General features: G+C 41.4%; 1 protein-coding gene across 2 annotated transcripts; it reads left to right on the plus strand.

The window, feature by feature from the left end:
* The first annotated feature begins 611 nt into the window (after nt 1-611).
* pals2a (protein associated with LIN7 2, MAGUK p55 family member a) lies at nt 612-27,008 on the plus strand. Of its 2 annotated transcripts, none has more exons than XM_084050144.1 (14): nt 612-705; nt 4,370-4,453; nt 7,281-7,395; nt 9,746-9,858; nt 13,311-13,463; nt 15,259-15,408; nt 16,622-16,849; nt 19,590-19,721; nt 20,819-20,915; nt 21,134-21,205; nt 21,965-22,126; nt 22,897-23,099; nt 24,529-24,657; nt 26,359-27,008. In XM_084050144.1, the coding sequence occupies exons 3-14, from the start codon at nt 7,365-7,367 to the stop codon at nt 26,533-26,535; spliced, it is 1,647 nt and encodes a 548-aa protein (XP_083906270.1). In that variant the 5' UTR covers nt 612-705; nt 4,370-4,453; nt 7,281-7,364; the 3' UTR covers nt 26,536-27,008. The 2 variants fall into 2 exon arrangements, with proteins under 2 accessions (XP_083906270.1, XP_083906271.1); XM_084050145.1 differs by having other exon boundaries at nt 646-710.

The raw sequence follows: 27,008 nt of genomic DNA on the forward strand, positions 1-27,008 counted from the left end.
TATCTTTTCCACGGGCTAGTCAATTTGGGGGTCCTTGACATGCAAAAGTTTGAGAACAACTGGGCTAGTGTCTGTCTGTTATCTTGTCCAAAATCAGCAAGCTGCACCTAGTGTGATATATGAGGGGGGTGATAGCAATAATACATTTAGTTTTCTTGTACCTTGGAGTAGGCCTACATCTACAAAGTATGTTTTGTTGGGATGGGACATTAATTTCACATGAATACTGATTCGCTGTATTACAGCAGGACTATATGGACGAAAATCTATCCAAAACAAACCACACATTCACAATGTGGTATAGTTTTATTATTACTATCAATGTACACGGCACTCAACAGGTTGTGTTTATCATGGCGATTCTATCAAGTGACACTTGACCAATAATCGTTTTTTTAATGTATGTAATATTGTGTGTGTGTGTGTGTGTGTGTGTGTGTGTGTGTGTGTGTGTAATAGTTGTGTGTAATAAATCATCCTAGCAGCATGACGTCTCAGTCAGATGTGACAGACAGAGAGCACATGCATAAGGTACTTTATTTCCCTGGGTGATCACTAGTAGGCAGCCGTGGGCGTCGCACCAACCTCTCCTTAGTTGGTACTAGTAGTATCTTTATTCTAGTGAGACATGGAATGACCCACGCCTTGTGGAGGTCTGTGTAATGTATGGAGGGTCTCATTCATACTGAGAGGAAGCTGTGAACGGTAAGGTGAGCTTTATATCTAATGTATGTTTTCACCGCCAGAAGTGAATGTAATATTAAGTTAATGTATAATTAATAATAATAATAATAATAATACGCCTGGCATTCATCCTGCTCCTTCTGCTAATGTTAGCCATCCATCTCGCACATGAAGCTGAGGCTATAATGGCATTGATGGTATTACAGTATTATACTGGTTATAAAGTACCGTTATATTGCACTATTGTATTATTACACTAGTACTAGTGCTGCTATTAAAGAGAGGTTAGCACAACGCTAGCATTCGCGCTAAAATAAAGCTAGCGATAACGAAAGAGCATGGGTTAGCATAGTATGGTCACCAACAGTGTTGCCATGTCCGCTTATTACAAGCGACTTTGGGCTTGTTTTTCTGTCAAGGTTTAAAAGTGCTCATGTAACCGTTGCTTCTTTTGGGCTTGTTTTCCTAGACCCGGTCGCTTGTTTCTCTCGCAGAACCTGGCAACAATGATCACCAAGCAAGCTAGCGACAACATTACGTTTAATAATAACCAGGATGAATTTATTTACACAGACTCAGGACTGAGCGAGCTGTTTATCATGGTGTGTCCGACTCAGCTCACCACCTACTTAATGATACAATTAAAAGGTTAATTGGCTATAGCTAAAATCAGCCAGTAGAACATTACCATATAGATTCTCATGATGTTAACAAGTGGGTCACAAACAGTGTTGCCAGAATGTGCGAGAGAAACGCAACCAGGCCTATGAAAACAAGCCCAAAATAAGCGAGCACTTTAAACCTATAGACATTGGCTATAGCCTATTTTCAAAATAATCTGGGGAGGGGGGGTATTTTCAGTCCACAGACAAATACATACTAGTAATGTTGGGGTCCTTGACATGAATATGTTTGAGAACCGCTGGTTTAAATAACATTTAGGAAACGAGGCCAAACAAGCAACTACACTTTAGAAACGAGCCCAAAAAACTACCAATATTTACAAGCAACTTAGCAGAAAAACAAGCCCAAAGTCTCTTATAATATGCAAACATGGCAACACTGGTCACAAAGTGAAAGTGGATCCACGTGTCTCTACAGTGTAGTAGCACGTTGTGTTGTTGGATGCAGGCTCAGCTCTGCTGGCCAAGCTTTGAGGCTCACAGTGGTTATTTATTTACTACAGGCAGGAGGAGGAATCTGTTGTTGTGTTTCTGATTGTGTAATTGCATTGATGTACTACTGGCAGGCGGCAGGCTGGGTTGCCATGTCCGATTATTTATAAGCGACTTTGGGCTTTTTTCCCCCTGTAATGTTGCTCGAAAATATCGGTGGTTGCGTTTTTTTGGGCTTGTTTCTAAAGTGTAGTTGCTTATTTGGGCTTGTTTCCTGATGTTGTTTAAACTAGTGGGTTCTTTAACATTTTCATGTCAAGGATCCCCAAATAAATATGTATTTTGTCCGCAGACGCCCATCTGAAAATATTGTGTGCCAGCAGCGACCCCCATACCAGAGTGTGTTGTTAAAATGTTTAAAAAACAGTTCACATTTTACACTTTTTTTCCTCTAGATGTTTTTGTAAATAGCAGATCGACGCGTTGTGAGCTTGTAGATTGGTTTGGGCTTGTTTTCCTAGACCTGGTTACTTATTTATTTTGACAAACCTGGCAACAAATTTGGCAGGCCCCCATTTGCAAGGGCACTGCTGCCAGGTTTGTTTCCATGACTTGATCTCATGTTGAATGTTGGATAGCCTAAGCTTTTACCCTTGTCAATGAGGTGATTTAGGCTATTCATTCTCATATGATGCTGTTCAATTTGACAGAGTGGAATTCCAAGATCACTTTACTATGAATTAACCTGTAACCCTGACTTCCCTATTTTGGGCATGTCAGCATAGGTGAACATTTTAAACGTTTCGTAATGCTTTAAAAAATGTGTGACGTGATCACACACCACGTCACACATCGCTTTTTGTGGTGGTTAACACATGGTAATTGAAATGTGACTTTCCATATCCCTCCTCTACGCACACGCACACACACACACACACACACACACACACACACACACACACACACACACACACACACACACACACACACACACACACTCAGAGAGTCCTCTGTGCACTTCATCAGAGAGGTCAGTGGTAGAGCGAAGGTCAAATGCAGTGTAACGTCCATGAAGCTTTAGCTTTTTGGGGGTTCTGTACTTTGCTCATAGGCACTTGAGTAGAGTTGGTGCACCCCACATGTACAGTAGCTCCAGCCAGTCAGCCACGCTTCACTCACCAGTTAACAGTTGAAATACACTATTGGTGTCGGCAATCAAACCAGCAACCTTTTATTCCCAGGTCGGCTTCCAGTTGAGTCAGAAGTGTGTCTTGCCGCTAGGTAGAGAGTTTCCAAGTTGGGTATTTTCATTTCATTACATGCTGACTGTGTTAATTTCTATGTCACTGCCACCTTTACTGTATTAGAATCATACTGTATAATGTCATTAAGGGTAAGCCGAACACACTGTTCTGATTTGTTTTCTTCAATGTTTTGTCCCCCCCAAAAAGAATAAAATAAAAAACCTTGGCTTACTCTTGATGAACTTGCAGCAGGGCAGAGAGAAGCCAAATTGACACTAATCTACAAAAAATGTAAGATAAAAATAAAATATACTTTTTTAATAAAACATGAAAAAAAGCTTGTTCCTGTGGTTTGTGAGTGTAGCTTCGGACAAACACAGACCTATAGACTGCTAGCCTACCTCCTAACCTTGATTTTCCAGCAGAACATTGTCTACTGATGACCTAATGTAGCCTGTGTATACACTGACTGCTTGAAATGAACACAGATGAGATCACTGTTTTATGAGGTATTGATCATGTATCGGGTTAGGGTAAAACGTTCAATTAACCTTTCACTGTAAAATCAATCTGGTCATTCAGAGTTAGATTAACACTTTTACTGTGGGGGGTTCTACTAAAAGGAGCTAATGAAGAGCTACAAGCACAGCACAGAGAATTTGGTTTTCATAGTGGAGTTTCATAGTACAGAAGCTTCTTAAACTCTTTGTACTTCATTCACTTGGGTCCCCCAGGGGTCTATACTTGGTCTATACTTTCTCTGTACTCTTTGCCAAAAAAATACAAATCTACAGGCTCAGAACGTGTTGTGTTGTGAGCTTGTAGAGCTGCTATTTTCACAGAATGTTCACCTGTTTTCACCGAATGTTCTCCTATCATGAAATACCCAGAATAGGGACACTTAGGGTTCATGTGGTTAATTCAGTGACCTGGATTCATCTCAACACACAGTATCCACTTTGCAGCCTCGGATTCCCATTTGCACTTTTGGCCTTTTTGAGTTGACACAGTGCCAACTAATGTAGGCTTATATTTATCTGCCTCACTGGTGATAATCGGTTCTTAAAACCCACACAGATCCCGTGATCGCTCTGGCCAATGAGAAGGGGGGCTGCATGATAATACTACTGAATGAACGTGTGTAGTCTGAGCGATCCGGGCAGTCAAAGTATTAGTGAGCTGTTATTATTACACAACGTTGCACAGACAGGAAGTGTGTTTCCTTTTTTTTCTCCAGACTCAATTTTAGATGAGTCACACTTTTTTTTTCTCCAGTATGCATTTCATAAAGCAAAGACTTCACACAGCTCTGTTTTGATTACCCAGGGATACCAGATGAGTGCTGTATAGAGACCCGGGGTGCTCCGTGTGGGGTGCTGCTGCTGCACTGGATTGGAGCAAAACTCGGAGGTAAGTTTAGTGTCAGAGTAAATAGATGGCTGCTGTTTCTGCTGCTCTCTCACTTTACTGTCTTAGTTGATAATATATTGACAACACTGTTTTATAATATTAACCCAGTAAGACCTGAGGCCCATTCTACAAGTGCCTTTTTAAATCAGTAGTTCTCAAACTCTTTCGTAATTCAAAATTATTCAATTTTTTTCAAACACTTTCAAGATTTTTCAAAAATAGCAGTCTGCTATTGTTTGAATATCCAACGCTAAAATCTAAAATGACACGGATGCTTTTCCGGTTTTAATGGGTTAAATAACACTTATGAGTGTGTTAACACTTGTTAAGCGTATTGACAACATGAACCCTTGCGTTCCTATTCTGGGGCCGAACATTCACCGAAAGTGGCCGATCTACAAGCTCACAAAGCATCCCGATGGGACGGGTTGTGAGCTTATACTGTAGTAGGCTATTCAGTAGGCTATTTGGCTATTCAGTCGGCAAAGTGATTTGCTGTAGAAGGGGGAAAAGGAGGGGGCCTAGTATAGACCCCTGGGAGACTCCGGTCAACAAATTATATAGGGTTTAAGTGGTTCACTCTGGATTTTGCTGTATGCGATCCATGAAAAAAGCCCACCTCCATTCTTCTGTTTGTCCATCCACAGACCAAGGACTCGTCAGGGCAGATTTGTTGTTTGGAGAGTGTGTTTGTACAGGCTGTCGGTGTGGAGCTGCAGCAACCTTTAACCAGGGTTAGGGAAAAGCCCATCCTGTGTAGATCAATAGGCCTCTTTGTCATACTCTCTATTCCTAAGCCCATTGCTGGACGTACAAGGAACAACGCCTACAGGAAAAATATCATACCGTTAACGTTTTTGCGGCGTGGCTCTGAAAAAGGCTAGCCGTCTGTCTGTCTGTCTGTCTGTCTGTCTGTCTGTCTGCATGTCTGCCTGCCTGGAACTAATTGCACAAAACGCTGGACTGTTCAGTGCCGAATGTCTTGCGCACCCACCCTCCCACTAGGCTAACGTAGAACTCTACAAATGTTGGCTCACCAAGTGAGTGCCAACATTTTTACTGCTGAGATAGGAGTTTCATGCAATATCTCTTGTCTACCAGTAGTGGTCCTACTACCTCACCATAGGATCTACTGTAAATGTCTCAATAAGAAGAGCAGGGGGTCATCTCCAACCACTGCAGTTGTTAGTTATATTGTGTGATGGAGTCAGTTGTGTCATTCGTGGGTGACGCCCGCCATTTGTGTCATTTGCACGTGGCACACACGTCAATTGCATGGCATCATTCACCCATCATTTTTCTTTGCATGTAATAGGCTCTATGCACAGCAGCCATATTGGAAAGAAATTGGGCCTCTTCTTACTTCCTTCACAGGTGTTACCAATGATACTAATGAAGGCTCTGTTCCATTCTAGTCAGGGTGCTGATATCGTGCATGTTGGCTCACTAGAAACACTCCATTTTGGTTCCCAAATGGCCAATTATGGTGGGTGTGTGGGGTCCTTGAAAATAAGACAACCACTGTGCTACACTAAATGGAACAGAGCCTTAATTAGTATTATTGGTAACACCTGTGAAGGAAGTAAGGAAGGGGCCCAATTCATTCCCAATATGGCTGCTGTGCATAGAGCCTATCGTGGCACATGCCGGTGCCACACAACTGCCTTCACACTCGTCACTGCACTCCTTTGGGACGTCAGCAGTACACACGCTCATTTGTGTTTACAGGCAACGTCCAGTCTACCTCAATCAGAGATGGACGCTGTGGTGGAATCCTGTGGTAAGCGCCACCAGATAATCGGTTTGGCCAACAATGCGCTCTTCTTCATAAAAACACAACGAACCTGAGCAAGGCGCTTACCACAGAATTCCACCGTGATAGCCGGAGTCTCTGAGTGAGGTTGACCAAAGGTTTCATATAAACACAAACAAGGGGTCCATCACGGACTGAGTTCTTCAAAACAGGCCACTTAAAGCACTATATTTTCATTCTTTATTATTTTTAGCCAGGTAAAGTCCCATTGAGATTGGAATGTCTTTTGGAAGGCCTGACCAAGAAAGCAATCAAACGGGGATTACAACATAAAATACAATAAAAACACAAAGCCAAAATACATGAATGAATACATAAGAAAAACGGCTGTGGACCTCGGTTTTTAATGTCTGAAGTAAACTTTAAAAACAATCCAAAGGGATTAAGTGCTCCAGTTTAATGTCATTCTAGAGCTGACTCCAGGACCAAGGAGCATAAAAACTAAAAGCCATCCTCCCAAATGTTGTAGACGGACAGAATGTGCTTGGTTATTTTATACCACACAGCATAATCTTGTGTAACTTCTGAAAGTGTAAAAATGGTAGAAACTCAGTAGAAATGTTATATATTGACTGATGGATTGATCGAAAACACCCGCCCGATATTGCCCTTCTAATGCATGAGGGGGCTGTGTCTTTTCTATTACTTTTTTCATTTATTTTTTGGGAAAATGAAAAAAATAAAATACAGTAAAGCAATCAAATAAATGAAAAAAATTATCAAAAAAAACATGTCCCCTCACGTATTAGGAGGGCACTATGAGTCACCAGAACCAATGACGGGAGTTTTTGATGAATCTATCATGGTTAAAATGAAGTTACAATGGGTTTGTATAGGAAGGAGGCATGTCTGATGAAATGTATATCAAATATCTAAATACTGAATAATGTCCGGTGTGCTCACAAAAGCCTGAGTAGACGTTAAAACGACCCTAAATGTGTTTGAAAGTGAAATATCTCTTTAAAAGTGATCTTTATTTATGTATTTATTTATTTTTCTGTGTCTTTCCTTCAGCCCTCTCCAGGTGCTCTGTTGTCCATCAGTGAGCAGACGGTGCATGTTTGAGAGGTTCCCTGTCCTGTTGGGAGTTATAGAAACATGACCGTGGCAAACGCTAGATCTGACTCAGGTAAGTCTCTGCAGTAACCCTTCATATGATGACTTTGTCCACCTTTCATGCATGTATGTATGTGTGAATGGAAGGCACTTGCTTACAGTTATTGAAATATTCAGTTCTGTAATCTGAATATTATGTTTAGGATTATGTTATAATTTCATTTAAAATGTATGTATATACGTATTCCTGGTTGACCACTTGCACCCTAGTGTCCCTATTCTGGGGCATTTCGCAAAAATAGCTTGGTCCATTGGCTATTCTCAGTGAAAAGATTTGTTATAGAGCCCTGGGAGACCCCAGTCAAGTTTATATCTCTGCTGTCGGGGAGAAACCAGCTAACTCCAAAATGTTCATTTTTCAGGAAAAAAACAAAACAAACTTAGGAGGTTTTGTTCATCATTGATAAGAACAGCTGAATGGACCTCAAAGCTCACAATGAGGTTGGAGGTCAAAAGGGGGTGGAGCCTGGAGTCAGCAAAACCAGCTAACTCCACCCTCCTTTGGTGGAGTTAGCTGGTTTAGCAGAAAGTTTGAGGATCAAATGGAGTTAGCTGGTTTTGTCAGAAGCGCTTTTTAATACTTTTCATTGGTTCCATTTTTTTTTTACCAACACACAGACGTAAAGGGTGTTCAATAGCACTGATTTATTGAAGAAAATGTAAAAGGGTTAAAACTGCCCGACAGCAACGATTTACAGTATATATAGACGAATCCACAGACTCACTGCCTGTAGGCAGTCATGACTGCGGTGTCAAGCGGCTGCAACGTGACACCGCAGTTATGATTGCCTACAGGCTGAGGCAGCGCGTCTGTGGATTCGTCTATAGAGAGTTTAAGTGGTTTAAGGAGTAGTTCACCCGAAAACATTATTCCTTTTCTATCAATTACACACCTTATTGAAGGAGTAGTTCACCCAAAAAATTACTTATTTTCTATCAATTACACACCCCATGAAGCCTCCGCCGGTCATCAAATTATTGGCTTAGGAATGCGACAAAAACTGAAAAATCTCCAGGAATTCAAGGCTTCATTGGGTGTGTAATTGTTTGAAAATAAGTAATTTCTTGGGTGAACTACTCCAACTTTAAGCCTTGAATTCATAGAGATTTTTTCGTTTTTGTCGCATTCCTAAGCCAATAATTTGGTCATCAAATACATCAAAAACATTAGAGAATAAGTAATTGTTTGGGTGAACTACTCCTTTAAGTGCAAGAGTTAAGAATGATGATATTTATGAAATAAGCGTATGTTGCTAGTCTTTACCATGAATACTTAAAGGTAGGGTAAGTGATTTGCAATTATTCAAATAATTGCAAAATGGGTCTATGTTCTGATAGTGCCCGTTACTATAGAGTGTCCTGTCAATATAAGGAGTCTCCATGTCTCTCCAGCTCTTTATAAAACAGAAAATGCATTTTTGTTTCAGTTTCAGTTTCATTTCCAATTTTATCCAATCAGGATAGAGAACTCAATCAGGATATAGATTAAACAAGTGAAATTGGAAGTGATGACACTAAGAAATGATCAGGAAAAATTTGAACTGGAACACTATAAAAATGAAGCTTAAAAATGGGTACTTTCTCCTGATTGGCTGAGATTTTGACACCTACAAGAAAATGTATTTTCTGTTTAATAAAGAAAGAGCTGGAGAGACGGGGAGACTCCTGTTACTGAACAAACACTCTATAGCAATGATTACTATCAGAATATAGTGCTTTAACCTTTTAACAAAACACTTTTAGTTTTAACCCAAAAATATCACTTACCCTACCTTTAATTATTTATTGATAATTCTATAACAGCATCACTTAATGCTAACCATGATATATAAGACAGTTTGTGAGTCTTCAGTTTGTGGTTACTTGTCCTCAGTGTCTTTGTGGTGGTGATCTGTGAGAGGGACGATTCATTGTGACTGCGTGTTGGCACTGTTATGGAAATGAATGCCATTCTTCATGAATCGCTCCATTGATGGTCTGTCCAGTTGTTGTTTTTTTTCGCCCATGCTCTTATTTTAAGGTCACGTTAATTGTTTCTGTCAACACTTTGAATGACCCAAAATGTTTGTGGTCATGTTTTAACCACTTAAAACCTATGCAAGTTGACCCGAGTCCCCCCAGACCTCTATATACAAGACCTAGATCTGCTATTTCTTACGAATGTTTGCCCCTGAATAGGGACACTAGGGTTTATGTGTTTAGCGGTTGAGAGCACGTTTTTAGGCAGAGTGGCTTGTTTCAAGTGAGCAGGTATATGGGTTCAGTGTGTTGCTCTCTGACAGGACTCTTTGACAGGAACATATGGCCACAGTGGGGGAGGTTTTTTTCAGCCTAGTCTAATGGATGTGTTGTTTGACCTCCAGCCATGCAGCAGGTGCTGGACAACCTTAAAGACTTGCCCTCGGGAGCGAAGGACATCGACCTCATCTTCCTCAGAGGAATAATGGAGAGTCGTATTGTCCGCTCTCTCGCCAAGGTACGACCCATACTGCCTCCTCCTGTCTCTCTCACTCTTTCCATCTCTCTCTCTTTCTCTCTCAGTTGAACTGAAGCTTTACTGGCCCCAAGCTTATTCTTACTTGTCCAAAGTGGGCCGTTATAAAGGGCCTGTCTTTCTCCATCTCAGCTGGACTGCTAGTCTTAATGTCATTAACCCAGTAAGGGAAGGGAACGCATTTCGGTGTCATTTTTAGATTTCTTTGGCTATTCAAAAATAACAGATATACAAGCATAGCGTGGCATGGCCATGAGCTTGTAGGTCTGCTTTGGGGGGAAATCGTGAAAATGTGTGCAAATCTTTATATATACATATATACATATATATATATATATATATATATATATATATATATATATATATATATATACACACACACACACACACACATTTTTAACTCAAATCTTTTGAGTTCTGTTCCTGGGGGTCTCTGGAACAGAATATTTTGAGATGGGGGTCCGCGGCCAAATACATATAATTTCGGGGGTCCTTGACATGAAAAAAAGTTTGAGAACCACTGATATTATAGCAACATAGTTTTTTTTTCAAAAAAACTGTTAGGATTTAGAAGACATTTGTAGAATCCCCCAGAAGCAAAGATTCGAGTTAAAAATGTTCGCTTTAAAAAAATAAAAATATATATTCAAAGACATTTTCACGATTTTTCTAAAAAATAGCAGATCTACAAGCTCATTGCGCGGCACTCGGTGCCGCCCTATGAGCTTGTATGTCTGCTATTTTTGAGTAGCTAAAGACATCTTAAAATTACACAGATGCGTTCCCGGTCCTAATGGGTTAATAAGCCATCAAACTCTTTTGACTGGCTAATGCTTATTAGTTGCTTAAGAGGAAGAGCAAAAGTTTGAGCGTGGGCAACTGATATAATACATCATGTCACGTGTCTCACTTTCCCCACAGTCGTCGTCCCACTTCCTCTCTCTCATGAAGAATAACCCTTTTTAAAATGGTGTTTAATAGCTTTTCTCATGTTTAGGAGAAGGTGACAGAATAGAGAAGGTGGTGTTGGCTGGGCATGGATTGTCAGCTGGGTTATGTCATGATGACACATGGGATTATGTGGTGTGCATGATAGCTCATTGGAGTTTAAGTTATTGAACAACGTGCTAAGAGCATCTTGATGTCCTTAGAACACGTATTTGCAATTTAAGGCTGTCGGCTCTCCCTAGGCCATCATTACCCTAACAGTAAGGCCTTGGCTACACGTACATGGATCTTTTTCTAAACGCACATCTTTGTGTGCGTTTGGGCCTTTCAGCCACACGCAAACGGTGCTTTTGGCCGCTAAAACGGATATTTTTGTAAACGGATAAATAAGTGAAGGTTTTCCAAAACATGCGTTTCAGTGGATCTGTGTGGACATGTAATCCGGAGATTTTGAGAAACGATGACGTCATCGCGCATTCGCACATGGTCATTATAATAATAAATAATACAATAATACATAAACACCGGACCGCTCATGGTCATTATAATAATAAATGAAGAGAGAGAGAGAGCAACACTTACAGTCTATGAAACAAGGCACGCTCAATTATGGCTAAATAATGTCATACTTAATAATTCATTCATTCACTGTGTGACGAAAACCCTCTTTCTCTGCGCCAAGTAGAACACACGGCGCGCACACAGATTGAATGTGGGGTCTGTCGTCCTAAAACACAATCGCCCCGGTGCCGAGAGTCCCTGCTTTATAGTGGTGTTTGATGTTTTTACATTGCCAACTCTCACATGTACATAAACGTTCAGATTTCAAATATAAAGTGCTTACCCCTGAGCCATGGATGTTACAAGGCGATCCGGACCACGATAAGTACCCGTATCTCCCGTATTGTTCAATAAAAAGCATTTTAATCCGATCGTCGGCCATTTTCTCCAAATTTTCTCCGGTGCTTTCAACCATGCGACACCAATGGTTGGAAGGTGTATTGCACTCTGATACATTACCAAAATAAAAGAACAGAAAAAGAAAATGGCCGGCGATGGGATTAAAATGCTTTTTATTGAACAATACGGGAGATACGGGTACTTATCGCGGTCCGGATCGCCTTGTAACATCCGTGGCTCAGGGGTAAGCACTTTATATTTGAAATCTGAACGTTTATGTACATGTGAGAGTTGGCAATGTAAAAAAAAAAAAGGAACACCACTATAAACCAGAGACTCGACAGCGTCATGTGAACCATGGCTACTATTTGCGCTGCAGCTGCGCCCTAATAATGTTGTTTTCGTTTATGTTCACGTATGCTGTTCACGTATGCTATTAAAATAATGCAGCTATTGCAGTATTGGGCCTTAACATGTGATTACAAATGTATTTGTATTTGGCCCCTCATATATATAATTATAAAATAAATGTAAATATAAAATCTGATATAAAATTGAAACATGCAGCTGATCGATGCGTTTCTGCGTCTACGTGTGGACAGGGATTTTTGTTTATCTTTGTCATGTGGCCAGGGATTCTTTTTAAAAACGGAGGACTAAAATATCCGTTTAGTAAAAGATCCATGTACGTGTAGCCAAGGCCTAAACCTACACAAACAGTTTTGCTAGCTGAAAACGCAAACACCTGCATGATAACTGGCTTAGACAGATATTTACTCTTCTGTTGACCGGAGGACATTCACCTAGTTCCTCATGGATATTCTCTGTGCTTAAGAGTTGAATCTCACCGTGGGTTATTTTGATTCTAACAGTGACATAACAGGAACTGTCATATACAGTATTCTACTGTTATTTCACCCCAACAGAAATTCTGTGTTAACTTGTTGACCACCACCTGGCCAACATGAGCCCTGGGTCGGTCACAGAATGCCTCCCTGTTGAGCTTGTTAGGAGTCACTGCTTTCTCAAAGACGCTTCAAGACATTGCAGGACAGAAAGGGGACTTAAACCAGGGTCCTTTAGTTTAGAGGCAGAATCTTATTGATCAGTTATTATTACCTCTATCTTGAGTCACTGCCCATCTTTCGCCACAGGCTGAAAACCCACCTCTCCAGGAAACACTACCCTTCCTCTTTGCCTGGCCTACTTGTTGTTAACTAGTTGTACGAACTCTTGTTTTATTGTTGTATTGTTGTATTGGATCTTGTTTAGTCGATACACTTATTTGTTTTAGCTCTTGCTCATTTGATTTTGCTATTTTGTCTCATCTGTTTAAGAAAGTAGGTAGCTGATATATTGCACTTTTACCTTAGCGCTAGGTATACTCTTGGTTGCTTGTTTTTGCAGAAAATGCACTTAAGACTTATAGTTTTGTTGCCCTACCTATGTTGAATGCACTTATTGTAAGTCGCTTTGGATAAAAGCGTCTGGTAAATGACTGTAATGTAATGTAATGTGTGTGAAACACTGCATTCTGAACTTAAATTAGTGTGTGTTTGTTTGTTTCTGGTTGTCTGTGCGAGCAGGCCCACGAGCGTCTGGAGGATGTGCAGCTGAAGGCAGTGGGCGACAACAATGTTCAGCTCATAAGTGACATCCTGGAATCCCTCAACAGCTTGGCAGAAAAGGACGCTGGTGCCTCTGAGCTCACCAAAATCCTTCGGGAACCTCATTTCCAGGTAGAGTAGGAACCTTTTTCTTTGTGGGGGCCTTGTCACATATTATATTCTCATAACCCCCTCCTCCTCTTCCTATGTCTAGACGGGGTTCCTACATATAGTAGTTACCACCGCCGCCAAGGCGGTTATGTAATGTAATCTTTGTTTGTCTATGACCAACATATCTCCAAAAGTAAAGGCCGGATTGCCATGGAATTTGATGTGCACATTACATTACATTGTTTGCATTACTATTCTGCATTAAAACCGGACCTACTCACTGTATAATGTTCTGATTATACAGTTAAATGTTTGGTGGTTACTGTGCTCTGTATGTTTGTCCTGATGAAGTTCTGAGGACAGAAACGTCGTCATTAAATACATTTTTTGCCAGTGAGTTCAAGACAGTGTACGGGATCTTTCCCTTTTGTGCATTTGGAGTTTCCTTTTGTCCTACGCACCTGTCGCTAAAATGTTAAGTTGTGCATCTGCCTTTTCTCAAGAGGAGAAAATGGCATCAAGGCCTCTGTAGCCTCAGGGCATATCTATTTTTTTTCCCAACTCATTGAGGCCTGAGGTTCCGATTCTGCAAAATGTCTTCTAAACAGTTTTCTGAAAAACATATGTTTCTATATCAGTGGTTCTCAAACTTTTTCATGTCAAGGACCCCCAAAATCATATGAATTTGGCCGCGGACCCCCATCTCAAAATATGTTGTTCCAGGGACCCCCAGAAGCAAAGATTTGAGTTAAAAATGTGCTTTCAAAAATATATATTTTCAAAGATTTGTACACATTTTAATGATTTTTCTAAAATAGCAGATCTACAAGCTCGTAGTGCGGCACTCGGTGCCGCGCTATGAGCTTGTAGATCTGCTATTTTTGAATAGCCAAAGTGTAAAATAATGCTTTTTAGCTCGAATCAGAAATGTGTCTTAATGTGTTAAGGGCTTAAAGACAAAGGGAGGGGGGACAGGAAGGCATGACCTCCAAGACATTCCTGCAATAGTAAGGGATTGTTGATGCATGATGGCGTCCTGTGTATGGGTGTATTGGTTCCTCTTGTTGACCCATGTGTGTACACATGTAGACAGTGAAGTTTATTAGGTCTAAGTATACTTGTAGGATGAACGATTCAACTCTATAAACCTGTGGGAATGAGATGTCTCTTCATTGCAGCCAGCCATCCCCCCCTAATATCTCTTGAAGGGCCTGTTAGGCTGAGCTCTGCTTTCAGCGCCTTCACTCTGAGCTAACTAGAGGCTGAGGGGGAGGGATTGTTGTTGTCACTGACCAATGGGAAGACGACCTTTTTAAGGGTTTATGGGGGGCGGGGGTTGGGGGCGGGGGGACTCCGGTGGCTGTCAGCCAGTGTATCTGTAAATGCCTAATGTACAGTGTCAGTGATGTCACAAACCAATGCTCATTCCAAGTCCTGGGCTGGCTGCTGGGGTATGAACACAAGATTCTTTTGTTTTGTTTTTTTGTTTTCCTTTGGTGTGACACATCTCTTGTGTCACACCTTGTGATGTGTTTTTTTTTGTTGCTTTTTAAACCTCTTAAAATAGTTGTGAGCCTAAGGAATGCGCTCTGACGATGACCTGCAGAAGTGATTTATGTCTTTACAGTACCGTAGTAGTTTGTTGAATGGTTGTTGCGTGGCAGCTCCCTGTCAGTGGCTTGTATGTCACTCACCGCCTGAGCCACTGTGACTGTCACACGTACAGAGAGGGATGTTTTAGATTTGTTTTGGAACCACGTATAAATTTGAGAATTATTTCTCTTTCTGTCTCTCTCTCTCCTCTACGTCTCTTCAGTCGTTGATAGAGGCTCATGACAAAGTGGCGTTGAAGTGCTACGAGATGCCCAACACCGCGCAGAACAACGTCCCCTCGTTGACCGGCTCGCTCATCCCCGCCGACGCTGTGAGGATGATTGGCATCCAGAAGAAGACTGGCGAACCACTGGTGAGACATTTCTATACGTTTATTTGAGCCACAGCTGCCGTTCCGGGTTTTTAGACCCCCGTCTGCAGGAATGACTTAAAGGGATATTTCACTTTCAAAAATGTTTTGGGTCATTTTATCGTCTACTCAGGATTTTGTGAGCCCCCCAGACAGTTTTTAAGTTGCTTGATTCAGTATTTAGATATTTGATTTTCATTTTATCAGACACGCCCCCTTCCTATACAAACCCATTATAACTTCAAACTCAATTTTTAACATGTTAGATTCATCAAAAACACCCGTCCTTGGTTCTGGTGACTCACCCTGCCCTCCTAATACGCGAGGGGCCGTGTTTTTTCGATTACAATTATTTTATTGTATTACATTTTTTTCATTTTCCCAAACAAATATTTAAAATAAATGATAAAAGTAATTGAAAAAACACGGTCTCCTCACGTATTAGAAGGACAATATCAGTCACCAGAACCAAGGACGGGTGTTTCCGTATCTAACATGGTTAAAATGGAGTTTGAAGTTACAATGGGTTTGTACGTGTCTGATGAAATGAATATCAAATATCTAAATACTGAATCTAGCAATTTAAAAACTGTCCCGGGTGCTCCCAAAAGCCTGAGTGGACGATAAAATTACCCAATTTATTTTTTAAAGTGAAATATCCCTTTAAAAGCACTGTTTATATGACTGCCTGGTGTGGATATGTTCCATCACAGTGAAGAAACGGAACAAGCTCAATGAAATGCACCTCTACTGTGATTTATGAGGTGTTGATGCTTTCATACGCATACGTCTCTGTTGTTCTCTCTTTTGCTCTATTTCGGTCTTTCCTCTTGTCTCTCTCCTCTCTCTGACTGTCTTTCTCTCCTTTTTCTTTTTTTCTGTTCGCTCTTCTCTGTCTTTTTCTCCTTTTACTCTCTTTGCCCTCTCTCCTTTCTCTCTTTTTGTCTTTGTTTATCTCTTTCTCCTCTATCCTCCTCTTCTTTTCTCTCTGGCCCTCTTTCTTCACTTTCTCAACATACGTTTACATTGCCAAAGCAAGTGTGAAAATGAAATAAAATAGTGAAAACTAAGAAATGTTCGTGCTATCTACGATTAAAAGGAATAACGAAATGTGAAAACAGAGCTGTGTTTCGTTGCAGAAAAAACTGATTATGAAACCACAAGAAGTGATAGAAATAGTTACAGTATGCATAACTTCTCTCTCTCTCTCTCTCAGGGGGTGACGTTCCGTGTGGAGCAGGGTGAGCTGGTGATTGCGAGGATCCTTCATGGCAGCATGATCGACAGGCAGGGCATGCTGCACCCCGGGGACGTGATCAGGGAGGTGAACGGCCGCGAGGTGGGCAGTGACCCCAGGGAGCTGCAGGAGCTACTGAAAGACTGCAATGGGAGCGTAACGCTCAAAGTCCTGCCCAGCTACCGGGACACGCCGCCACCTCCTCAGGTGATGACACAACTCACCAGTAGAAAACCATGCTGTTTAAATCTCTTCACCAGTATAAAACCATGCTGTTTTGATCTCTTCACCAGTATAAAACCATGCTGTTTTGGTCTCTTCACCAGTATAAAACCATGCTGTTTTGATCTCTTCACCAGTATACTGCCCTGCCAAGCCAAAGAGCAGTAACTACGTTTTTGGACACACCGACTTATTTGGGTTGCCCAAAGGTCAAATTAGCCATTGTGATGTTGGGGGATAAACAATTACCTCAAGAACAGATGTACAATTAGTGTAATATCACTTATATGCCAATATCTCATTTGGCTGACCAGTTGAATCACTTTTAAACCCATTTTTCAGTGATTTTTGTTTTCGTAGTTACTGCACTCTGCCTTGGCAGGGCAGTATAAAACCATGCTGTTTTGGTCTCTTCACCAGTATAAAACCATGCTGTTCTGGGCTCTTCACCAGTATAAAACCATGCTGTTTTGGTCCTTTCACCAGTATAAAACCATGCTGTTTTGGTCTTATCACCAGTATAAAACTATGCTGTTTGAATCTTTTCACCAGTATAAAACCATGCTTTTTATATCTTTTCATCGGTGTAAAACCGTGCTTTTTATATCTTTTCACCAGTATAAAACTGTGCTGTTAGGGGTAGAGTGGCCGCGTAGAGTTGAACTGCAAACCGCAAGGTTCCCAGTTCGATCCCGGGCTGGGGGGCTCCCCCAGAGTTAGTGTCCTTGAGCAAGACGCTTGCATGGTTTCCTCCTCCATCGGTGTGGAATGTGGGTGTGAATGGGTGAATGTAATGCACAATCTATGTAAAGCGCTTTGGATAAAAGCGCTATATAAATGCACCATTTACCATTTATAATAATTTAAGATAATATGCCATATATTTTTTATATAATATTCCATATATCAGCCAATTATTCTTCTATTAATAAATAATTAGTCTGGAAATGTATTTAGTTTAACTTTATATATTTTTTCTAATTAAATCAATCAAATGAAATGAGTGCATTGCAGTGCTGAACGGCAGAATACAGAGAGACTGTGGACAAAAGCAGCAGTGTTAAATAAATGTTCATTTAAGTACTACAGCAAGTGCAACTTATTAAAATGCTTCGTACTGTATATACTCATAGCTTCTGTGTGCACCTCATAAAGCTTGGCACTCATGCGCTTACTGTACGTACATGTATGTATGTTACGTATGTTTACGCTTGTGTACATGCGTGCCATTTTAAGTTAACTTGTGCAAAGGGGTCATACCTGTCATGGCAGCAAAGAGCGAGCCTGCTGCTAACTCAGAATGCCAGGCCGCTGAAACTGAGCTCGGGGGAAGGCCTATTAATAACGCACAGAAGGCTATCCAGGGCAATGAGGAGCAGGAGTACGAGAACCCCTTGAGTAGTTCCCACCCAACCCTCCCCACCACCCTCCTCCTCCTCTACCACCACCTTCAGGAACACCCCTTGACCCTTCCTTACTGTAACTTGTTGTCACAGGAGACTCGCACAGAGCACCTGTTGCTGGGTTACGTCACTGACCTTTGACAGGGGAGCACAGACCAGTGTTGATTTTGACAGCAAATTTTGATTTAGTTTTAGTCATTAGTCTTTTGAATAAAATTCCATTTAGTTTTAGTCATATTTTAGCCCTCTGAAATATTTTACTGTTAGTCTAGTTTTAGTCGACTAAATGTCATAAGATTTTAGTCGACTAAATCTACAGTTGATTTATTTGACTAAAATGTACTTTGGAGGTGCCTTGATGACGTCGTAATGGCTGATTTTACACTTGGTTGCATGCTGAAAATAGCCAATCTACAAGCTCACAACTCGCGACACGTTGTGAGCTTGTAGATCAACCAAACATAAAGTTCTACTGGATCTACTGGATCTCTTCTCCACTAGTCTCTCTCTAACATTTTAGTCTAGTTCTCATTTGTTGACAAAATTGTCAATATATTTAGTCTCAGTTTTAGTCATCATAGATTGGTTTTTATTTAGTTTTCGTCAGTGAAAAAAGGTAGTTGACGAACATTTTTCGTCATAGTTTTTTAGTAGACGAAATCAACACTGGCACAGACCCATTTTTATAGTTTTGTCTGTTGTGTCGCTCGTCGCAGAGTTGAATTAAGTTAAAGCGAAAGATTTATTATCAAAGTGCACATTCAAATGGTAGAGTTAGCATTTATGCTGCCTGAGGAAGAGCTCAAATCATGTGGTGCACCTCATGTTTTATTTGTAGCCTAGCGAAAGATTTGTTATCAAAGAGTGTACATTCAAATGGTAGAGTTAACATTTATGCTGCCTGAGGAAGAGCTCATCAAAACATGTGGTGCATCTCGTGTTTTATTTGTCGCCTTCTGTAACTTGCCATGCACTTTTGTAGCACTAATAAAAAAAAACATTTGCGAGCATGGATTTTCTCTTGAATTTTGTATTATACTCACAGTCACAAGCCTGTGTTTCCCACTGTTTCTTTGCAAGGGTGAATTACCTATGCCTAGCAACTTTAAACCGAAATGGCATTGAACAGCATTTACTAAGGAGCATATGTAAATATAAAAGAGATTAAACAAGAAAGCTATTTAGAGAGACCTTTTCAAGATTTATGTTAAATATATGACCGATGTTGTGAGTGGACAATGACACGTGTGGTCTTTGAAGTCAGCAACATACCGTAGATAAATGGGCTTAATATTCACTGTGTTTATGTTTTTGCATTGCAGGTTTACGTGAAGCCCCATTTTAATTACAACCCTGCCACAGACAAACTGATCCCCTGCAAGGATGCAGGCCTGTCCTTCTCCAAGGGAGACATCCTTCATGTAGTCAACAAGGAAGACCCCAACTGGTGGCAGGTGATTATATACATGTCCAAAATGAACACCCACCAAGCGTCAAATGCGGGTGGGGTTTTCCATTTGGCGAGTGAATCTCTATCTGCCACACGGCCGGTAAATGTTTGTACCACACTAGTCATGTAATAAGATTTCAGGAATGGTGGTACAGAGGAAAATATTCATGTTTGTCCCTGTGCAGTGTAGACATAGTGACATTTCTTTTCTCCATTACATTGCACATATCTATCAATGGTTTAAGATTGGAGAGGGAGACAATGCTGTTATTAGACTCTGTCTTGTTTTTGTTTCATCCATTTTATTTCTGAGTTGGCAACTAAGTAACAGTTAATAGATGAATCCACATAGCGCTGTGGTATCAGACTCCTGCTGCGGTGTACATTCTGACATGATTTGCGCCAGGGAGGGGAGCGCTCTGTGGATTCATCTATACATACATACATTACTGCTGATAAAACGATAGTTACCTATGTAACTGCGGTTCTATGAATCCCGAATGACCACCATAGGCAGTGCTTTAATCCATTAAGACCTGGAACGCATCTGTGTCACTTTAAGATTTCTTCGGCTTTTCAAAAATAGCAGATATACAAGCTCGCCGCGCTATGAGCTTGTAGATCTGCTATTTTTGAAAAATAGTGAAAATGTGTGCAAATCTTTAAATATATATATGTTTAAAGCGAACATTTTTAACTCTATTACAACTTCTGGGGGTCCCTGGAACAAAATATTTTGAGATGGGGGTCCACTGCCAAATATACATATGTTTTAACTCTTAGGATTTAGAAGACATTTGCAGAATCCCAAGAACCAAAGATTTTAGTAACAAACGTTCGCTTAAAAATATATATTCAAAGATTTGCACACATTTTCACGTTTTTTTTTCAAAAATAGCAGATCTACAAGCTATGAGCTTGAATAGCCAAAGAAATCTAAAAATGACACACAGATGCGTTCCCGGTCTTAATGGGTTAAAGCACTGCCTCTGGCGGGTCAGCAGGGATGAAACAGAACAATATTTTAGTCAACATGTAATCCTAGCCTTCACAGAAAACACATTGACGTTTGATCATCACCCCTCTTGCTTTCTCCTGTAGGCAAGCAATGTGGTTGGTGGCAACACGGGTCTGATCCCGAGTCAGTTCCTGGAGGAGAAGAGGAAAGCATTTGTGAGGAGAGACTGGGATACCTCTGGTACACGTCTTTTAACTCCTATTCACTGAACCTCACTATCATGAGATTGACCTACCTCTGTTCAGTTACCCACAATGCCCGGCAAACATTCGATGTTAGTTCTCCCCTGCGGTTCATTTGTATTTTACATTGCTCACATTGATACATGCTGCTTTGATTCTTAGTCTTATATATCTGATATTTTCCTGTTATTGATGCATTTTTAATCCATCTTTCAGGGATGCTATGCGGGACGTTGATTGGAAAGAAAAAGAAGAAAAGAATGATGTACCTGACTGCAAAGAATGCAGGTGTGTACTGGTTATTCTGCCTTTTACATGTTTTTAATTATTTATTTGTATTTAACTCATTGAGTGCCATTGACGTGTTTCTCGTGTTTTACCGCAATGGCGCAACGTGCCAATGACGTGTTTGACGTGTTTTTGGAAAAAACTGTTTTATACTGTTGTTGTTTTTTTGGAAAAAAACGTTCAGAATCTAAGATATCATAATTTGAAGATTTGCTGCTCCATTCACTTCTTGTTTAACTTATTACTGAAAAAGGCTGTATCTCGGCTCCTGGGTACTTTTTTTTTACTATGTATTTTTCAATGTTATTGTGTTATTTTCAAAAGGCAGACAATTAATGTCAATAAGGTCCAATGACCTCGTTGACATTTGTGAAACCACACAGTGCAACCCTCAGTGATTAGCTCCCATCAGGGGATCGATTATACTGGAGATAAATATTCTGTGACTACTTGAAAAAGGTATAAGAAAATTGAAAAATTGCTGGCACAGTTCGCAATTACTTTTTTTTATTTCATTGGCACTGAATGAGTTAAGAGCTTCCTGTGAAGTACACTTAGGTGCTATAGAAATAAAGTTATTAGCTTTTTATTCTTATCCACTTGGCTAGAAACTGCATTGCTGTGTTGGTGTCAGACAGATAAGTTAAACTTGCAGCCTGTGTGTGTGTGTGTGTGTGTGTGTGTGTGTGTGTGTGTGTGTGTGTGTGTGTGCGTGTGCGTGTGTGCGTGTGTGCGTGTTCGGTGCGTGCTCCTGACCAGAGTTTGACCGCTACGAGCTGCAGATCTACGAGGAGGTGACCAGGATGCCGCCCTTTCAGAGGAAAACGCTGATTCTGATAGGTGCCCAGGGCGTGGGGAGGCGGAGCCTGAAGAACAGACTGATCGTGGTCAACCCGCTGCGCTACGCGACCACCGTCCCCTGTGAGTGACCATGGCTCTTCAGACGGCTCACCCATTTAGACCTGTTGTAACCAGGGTTGCCAGATCTTCTTATTATAATTTCCCCGCAAGATTTTATTTGAAAATAGCAGATCTACAAGCTCACAACGCGTCGCATCGCGACGCGTTGTGAGCTTGTAGATCTGCTATTCAAATAGCTGATGTACGTGTTAAAGTACTCGTGTGGCCCATATTCGCTTATTTTGGGCTGGTTTTCCTAGACCTGGTTGCTTGTTTCTCTCACAGAATCTGGCAACACTGGTTGTAACCTATTCTTCTTTGTACCTGTCAATCCGGGACGGCATCTGTGTCGCATTAGTTGTTGCTAGATATATATAGCAACATAAGTTCCTAATAACATACGTTTTTAGGAAAACGTACGTTTAGAAGGCGTTTTTTGGAATCGGCCTCAGGTCTAATTAGACTGCTTATTCATTCATTAACCACTTGATCCCCGACGCTCCCTAATCTGGGAGGAACATTCGCCAGAAATGGCCGATCTACAAGTTCACAGCGTCACACAACGTGATGCGTTATGAGCATGTAGATCTGCCTTTTCTGGCGAAGAGGTTTTGGCGTAGAAGGAAACGAGAACAGACCACGTACAGTTGCAACTTGGGTCCGTTTCACCAAGTATAGAGAGTGTAATTGCTTAATCGATTTAACCTGAATGTTGAGTTGACCATGATGGCGACCATGAACCATTACCTTCTTTTCCTCCCCCAATCCCCCCACCACCTTTCTTGACGCAGTCACGTCACGGCGGCCGAGGGAGGAGGAGAGAGACGGACAGAACTACTGTTTTGTGACACGAGAGGAGATGCTGAAAGACATCAAGGACGGCCGCTACCTGGAGAACGGAGAGTACGACGCAAACCTCTACGGCACAAAGATCGACTCCATCCACGAGGTGGTGCAGGCGGGCCGCACCTGCATCCTGGATGTTAACCCCCAGGTTAGAGAGACACGCACGCACACACACACACACACACACACACACACACACACACACACACACACACACACACACACACACACACACACACACACACACACACACACACACACACACATACAAGGTGTGTACTCTGGGGCAGCAGGTAGGTGTGATGGTTGCCGAGATTGGCTTGGCCGGGTGTTCTAGCTTCCGCGTTCACAGGAGGGTGATCTCTGTCGCAGCACTAGCGACCCCTTCAGCCTATTCAGTGGGTTGTGGAACTAGGAGGAATTGAGTGTTCCTCCCGTTGAAACTCAGGAGAAAAGAAGCAGCCTTGATGTCGCGTATTTAGGAGGAAACACGTGGTTGTCTGTGCTTCCCCTAGGATAAACTATAAGAGTTAGCAAGGGGCTACAATACTTGGGCTATTGGGAATTGGCATAACTAAATTAGGAGAAATATAATTGAAAAAGATTAATTATAATGCTTACTGCATATTAGCTAAACAGAGGTGTGGTTTTGATTGGATGCTTACATTACGAATACTACAAGATGTTGAAAGGCTTCCAGGCTAAAAACAACCATGGTGCTTGAACTGTGACCTTGACCTAGAATGAGACCAGTTTTGTTGCAAAGAGACACGTTTGACTTTTAAACATGCCATGTTAAAATAAGGTGCTTTTTAGCTATTCATCAAACAGAGTGCTTTGAAGTGACTCACTGTTACCAGCTCAGTGGCCTTGTGGTTAGAGCGTGCGTCCTGAGACTGGTCATACCAAAGACTCTAATAATGGGACCTAGTGTCTCCCTGCTTGGCACTCAGCATCAGGGATTGGATTGGGGGTAAATTCCTACGACATACTAGCATCATGTCCAGGGGGTGTACTTGTACGTCAAGCTGCCTCACGCTAAGGAAACAGGAGATAGGCTCCTTGATTTAACCAATTAAGACCTGAGGCCGATTCTTACAAATGTCTTCTAAATCCTAACAGTTTTCTGACAAACGTATGTTTCTATATCAGTGGTTCTCAAACTTTTCCATGTCAAGGACCCCCACAATGATATGTATTTGGCTGCAGACCCTTATCTCCAGGGACCCCAGAAGCAGAGATTCGAGTTAAAAACGTTCGGTTGAAAATTATATATATATATTAAATTGCACACATTTTCTCGATTTTTCAAAAATAGCCAAAGTGTAAAATAATGCTTTTTAGCTCAAATCAAAAAGTGACACAGATGCGTCCCAGGTCTTAATGGGTTAAGTAGAGTCTCTTGGTGTTTCTATTATCTTGGATATAGTTTGTACGGTCTACAAACGACACCTGCAGCTACAAAACTAAACTCTTCGTCTTTATTCTCTATTACATGTCTTTGAAATGTGTGCTTGAATGTGGCTCTTGAAAATGTGTTTAAAATCCTGTGATTTCTTTTTTGGTTTGCCCCCTAGGCTCTGAAAGTCTTGAAGACGGCAGAGTTTATGCCATTTGTGGTGTTCATCGCTGCTCCTGAACTGGACACACTGAGAACCATGCACAAAGCTGTGGTGGACGCTGGACTCACCACCAAACTGCTCACCGTGAGTCTCTATACGTCCTTTCTGAAAACGCACCTTTATACAACGGCCTTTATAGAACCCCTAAATTGATATACATTTGGCCGCGGACCCCCATTGGAAAATGTTTTGTGCCAGGGACCCCCAGAAGCAAAGATATCAGTTAATTTTCGCTTCAAAAATATATATATTCAAAGATATGCACACTTTTTCAAGGTTTTTCAAAAATAGCAGATCTACAAGCTCATAGCGCTATGAGCTTGTATATCTGCTATTTTTTAATAGCCAAAGCTAAGTGGTTAAAAATGATTGTGACGCTATGTTAACTCATTTTGCTGGGGACCCCCTGGTACTTCCTCAAGGACCACTGGTGGTCCCCGGACCACTGGTTGAAAACCACTGATGTAGATGCTTCTATGTACTGCATCTTTTATGACATTTGTTGTTTGTTTGTTTTGTTTGTTTTTAATTACCTGTTCTTTTGTGTTTAACTTGTGTTTAGCATAGCTGTTTCATGCATTATTTTCTGTACAAAAATTACACAAATTAGCTAGTATTGCAAATTATTGCAATTTGCAGATTGTAATTATTATATTGTGCATATTTGCTGGGAATGTCAGATCCCACCACCACCACCACTGGAGACTAGTATAGAGACGCTCTTACAGAATGTGATTACATTGAATGATTGTGAATGATGCGATGAGAGAGTGCGGTCTAGCCAACTCAGGACTCCTGAATTGCTGCTCTCCGCATCAGGGTCTTGAGCTCTGCAGTGTTGCTAGCTCCCCTGTCTTGCTGCAAGACGTAGGTGGTGCATCTCTTTCCCTTCCTGGCTGTTCCCTTGGGTTGGTGTCAGTCAGTTGGCTTGCCACCAGTTCCGTGTGCCTGACGCAGTGCACAGACAGCCTCATCCTTCTCTCTCTGACCTTGTCTGTGACCCGTGGGAAGCCTCCGTAGAGGTCCACGTTTCCGATGTGGTCCGCCCGTGACCCCCAAGTGCCATTCGTAGCATTCTTGTGTAGACACTGTCCAGGGCCTTTTCCTGCTTTGCTGTGAGCGCACCAGTGTTGATTTTGACAGCAAATGTTGATTTAGTTTTAGTCATATTTTAGTCATCTGAAATGTTTTACTGTTAGTCTAGTTTTAGTTGACTAAATATCCTAAGATTATAGTCGACTAAAATGTATTTTGGCGGTGCCTTGATGGTGAGGTAATGGCTGATTTTACACTTGGTTGCATGTTGTAAATAGCCGATCTACAAGCTCACAACGCGTCGCGCTGCGACGCGTTGTGAGCTTGTAGATCTGCTATTTTCAGAGCGCAACACAGAGCGCAAACAAACATAAAATGACTTGTCTTTTAGTTTTACTGGATCTCTTCTCCACTAGTCCCTCACTAACATTTTAGTCTAGTTTTTATTTGTTGACGAAATTGTCAATATATTTAATCTTAGTTTTAGTCATCATAGCTTAGTTTTTATTGCGTTTTTATTGAGTTTTTATTGAGTTTTCGTCAGTGAAAAAAGGTAGTCGATGATGTCTTAGTTTTAGTCGACGAAGTCAACACCGGAGCGTACATACTAAGCAATTTCAAGATAACCTGTGTGGGCTCATTTAATGGAAAGCTTGCAGTCTTGCGAGTGTGTGCACTTCACTTACATAGAACCGTTCAAAGGGACATCCCTCCCTCTTCTCTTCTCATCTCTCTCTCTCTCTGTAACAGGAGAACGACCTGAAGAAGACGGTGGACGAGAGCGCCAGGATATGTCGGGCGTACAGCCACTACTTTGACCTGACCATTGTCAACGACAATCTGGACAAGGCCTTCGACAGGCTGCTTGAGTCGGCGGAGAGGCTGTTAGTAGAGCCCCAGTGGGTTCCAGTGAGCTGGGTGTACTAACTTAACGTCCTGAGCTCCGTTTACAGCACCGCTTCTCTCTGCTCAGACCCTGGAGACCCAGCCCGCTGCTGCTTCTCTGTTCTGTTCTAACCGGGGGTGTCACAGGTCCCTGATTAAGACAGCCATAATAAAAGCCAGCAGTACTGTGTGCGGTCTCCAGGATGAGCTGAGAATAGCTGCTTTTTTACAGGACACACGCCACCACGTAGCTCTGATACAGGCCCAACGTTCTCTCCAAGTAGGAGAGAACATCACATCCAACTCTATAGAGAAACTCTGCAGGTTAATGTGGCGTTGCATATGACCACTCCTTTTATATCTCTTTAGACGTAGAACGTCACTTTAAAAAGGGGAATGCCAATCTTTAGTCCCACTCGCGATTGAAGAAAGGTTGTTTACCTACAGAGTCAAACGAGCTCACAGCCAGCTTAAAACCCATTAAGACCTGGAACGCATCTGTGTCATTTTAGAAT

Source organism: Gymnoscopelus microlampas, assembly GCF_963454915.1.
Source record: "Gymnoscopelus microlampas genome assembly, chromosome: 3".
NCBI classification, from domain to species: domain Eukaryota; kingdom Metazoa; phylum Chordata; class Actinopteri; order Myctophiformes; family Myctophidae; genus Gymnoscopelus; species Gymnoscopelus microlampas.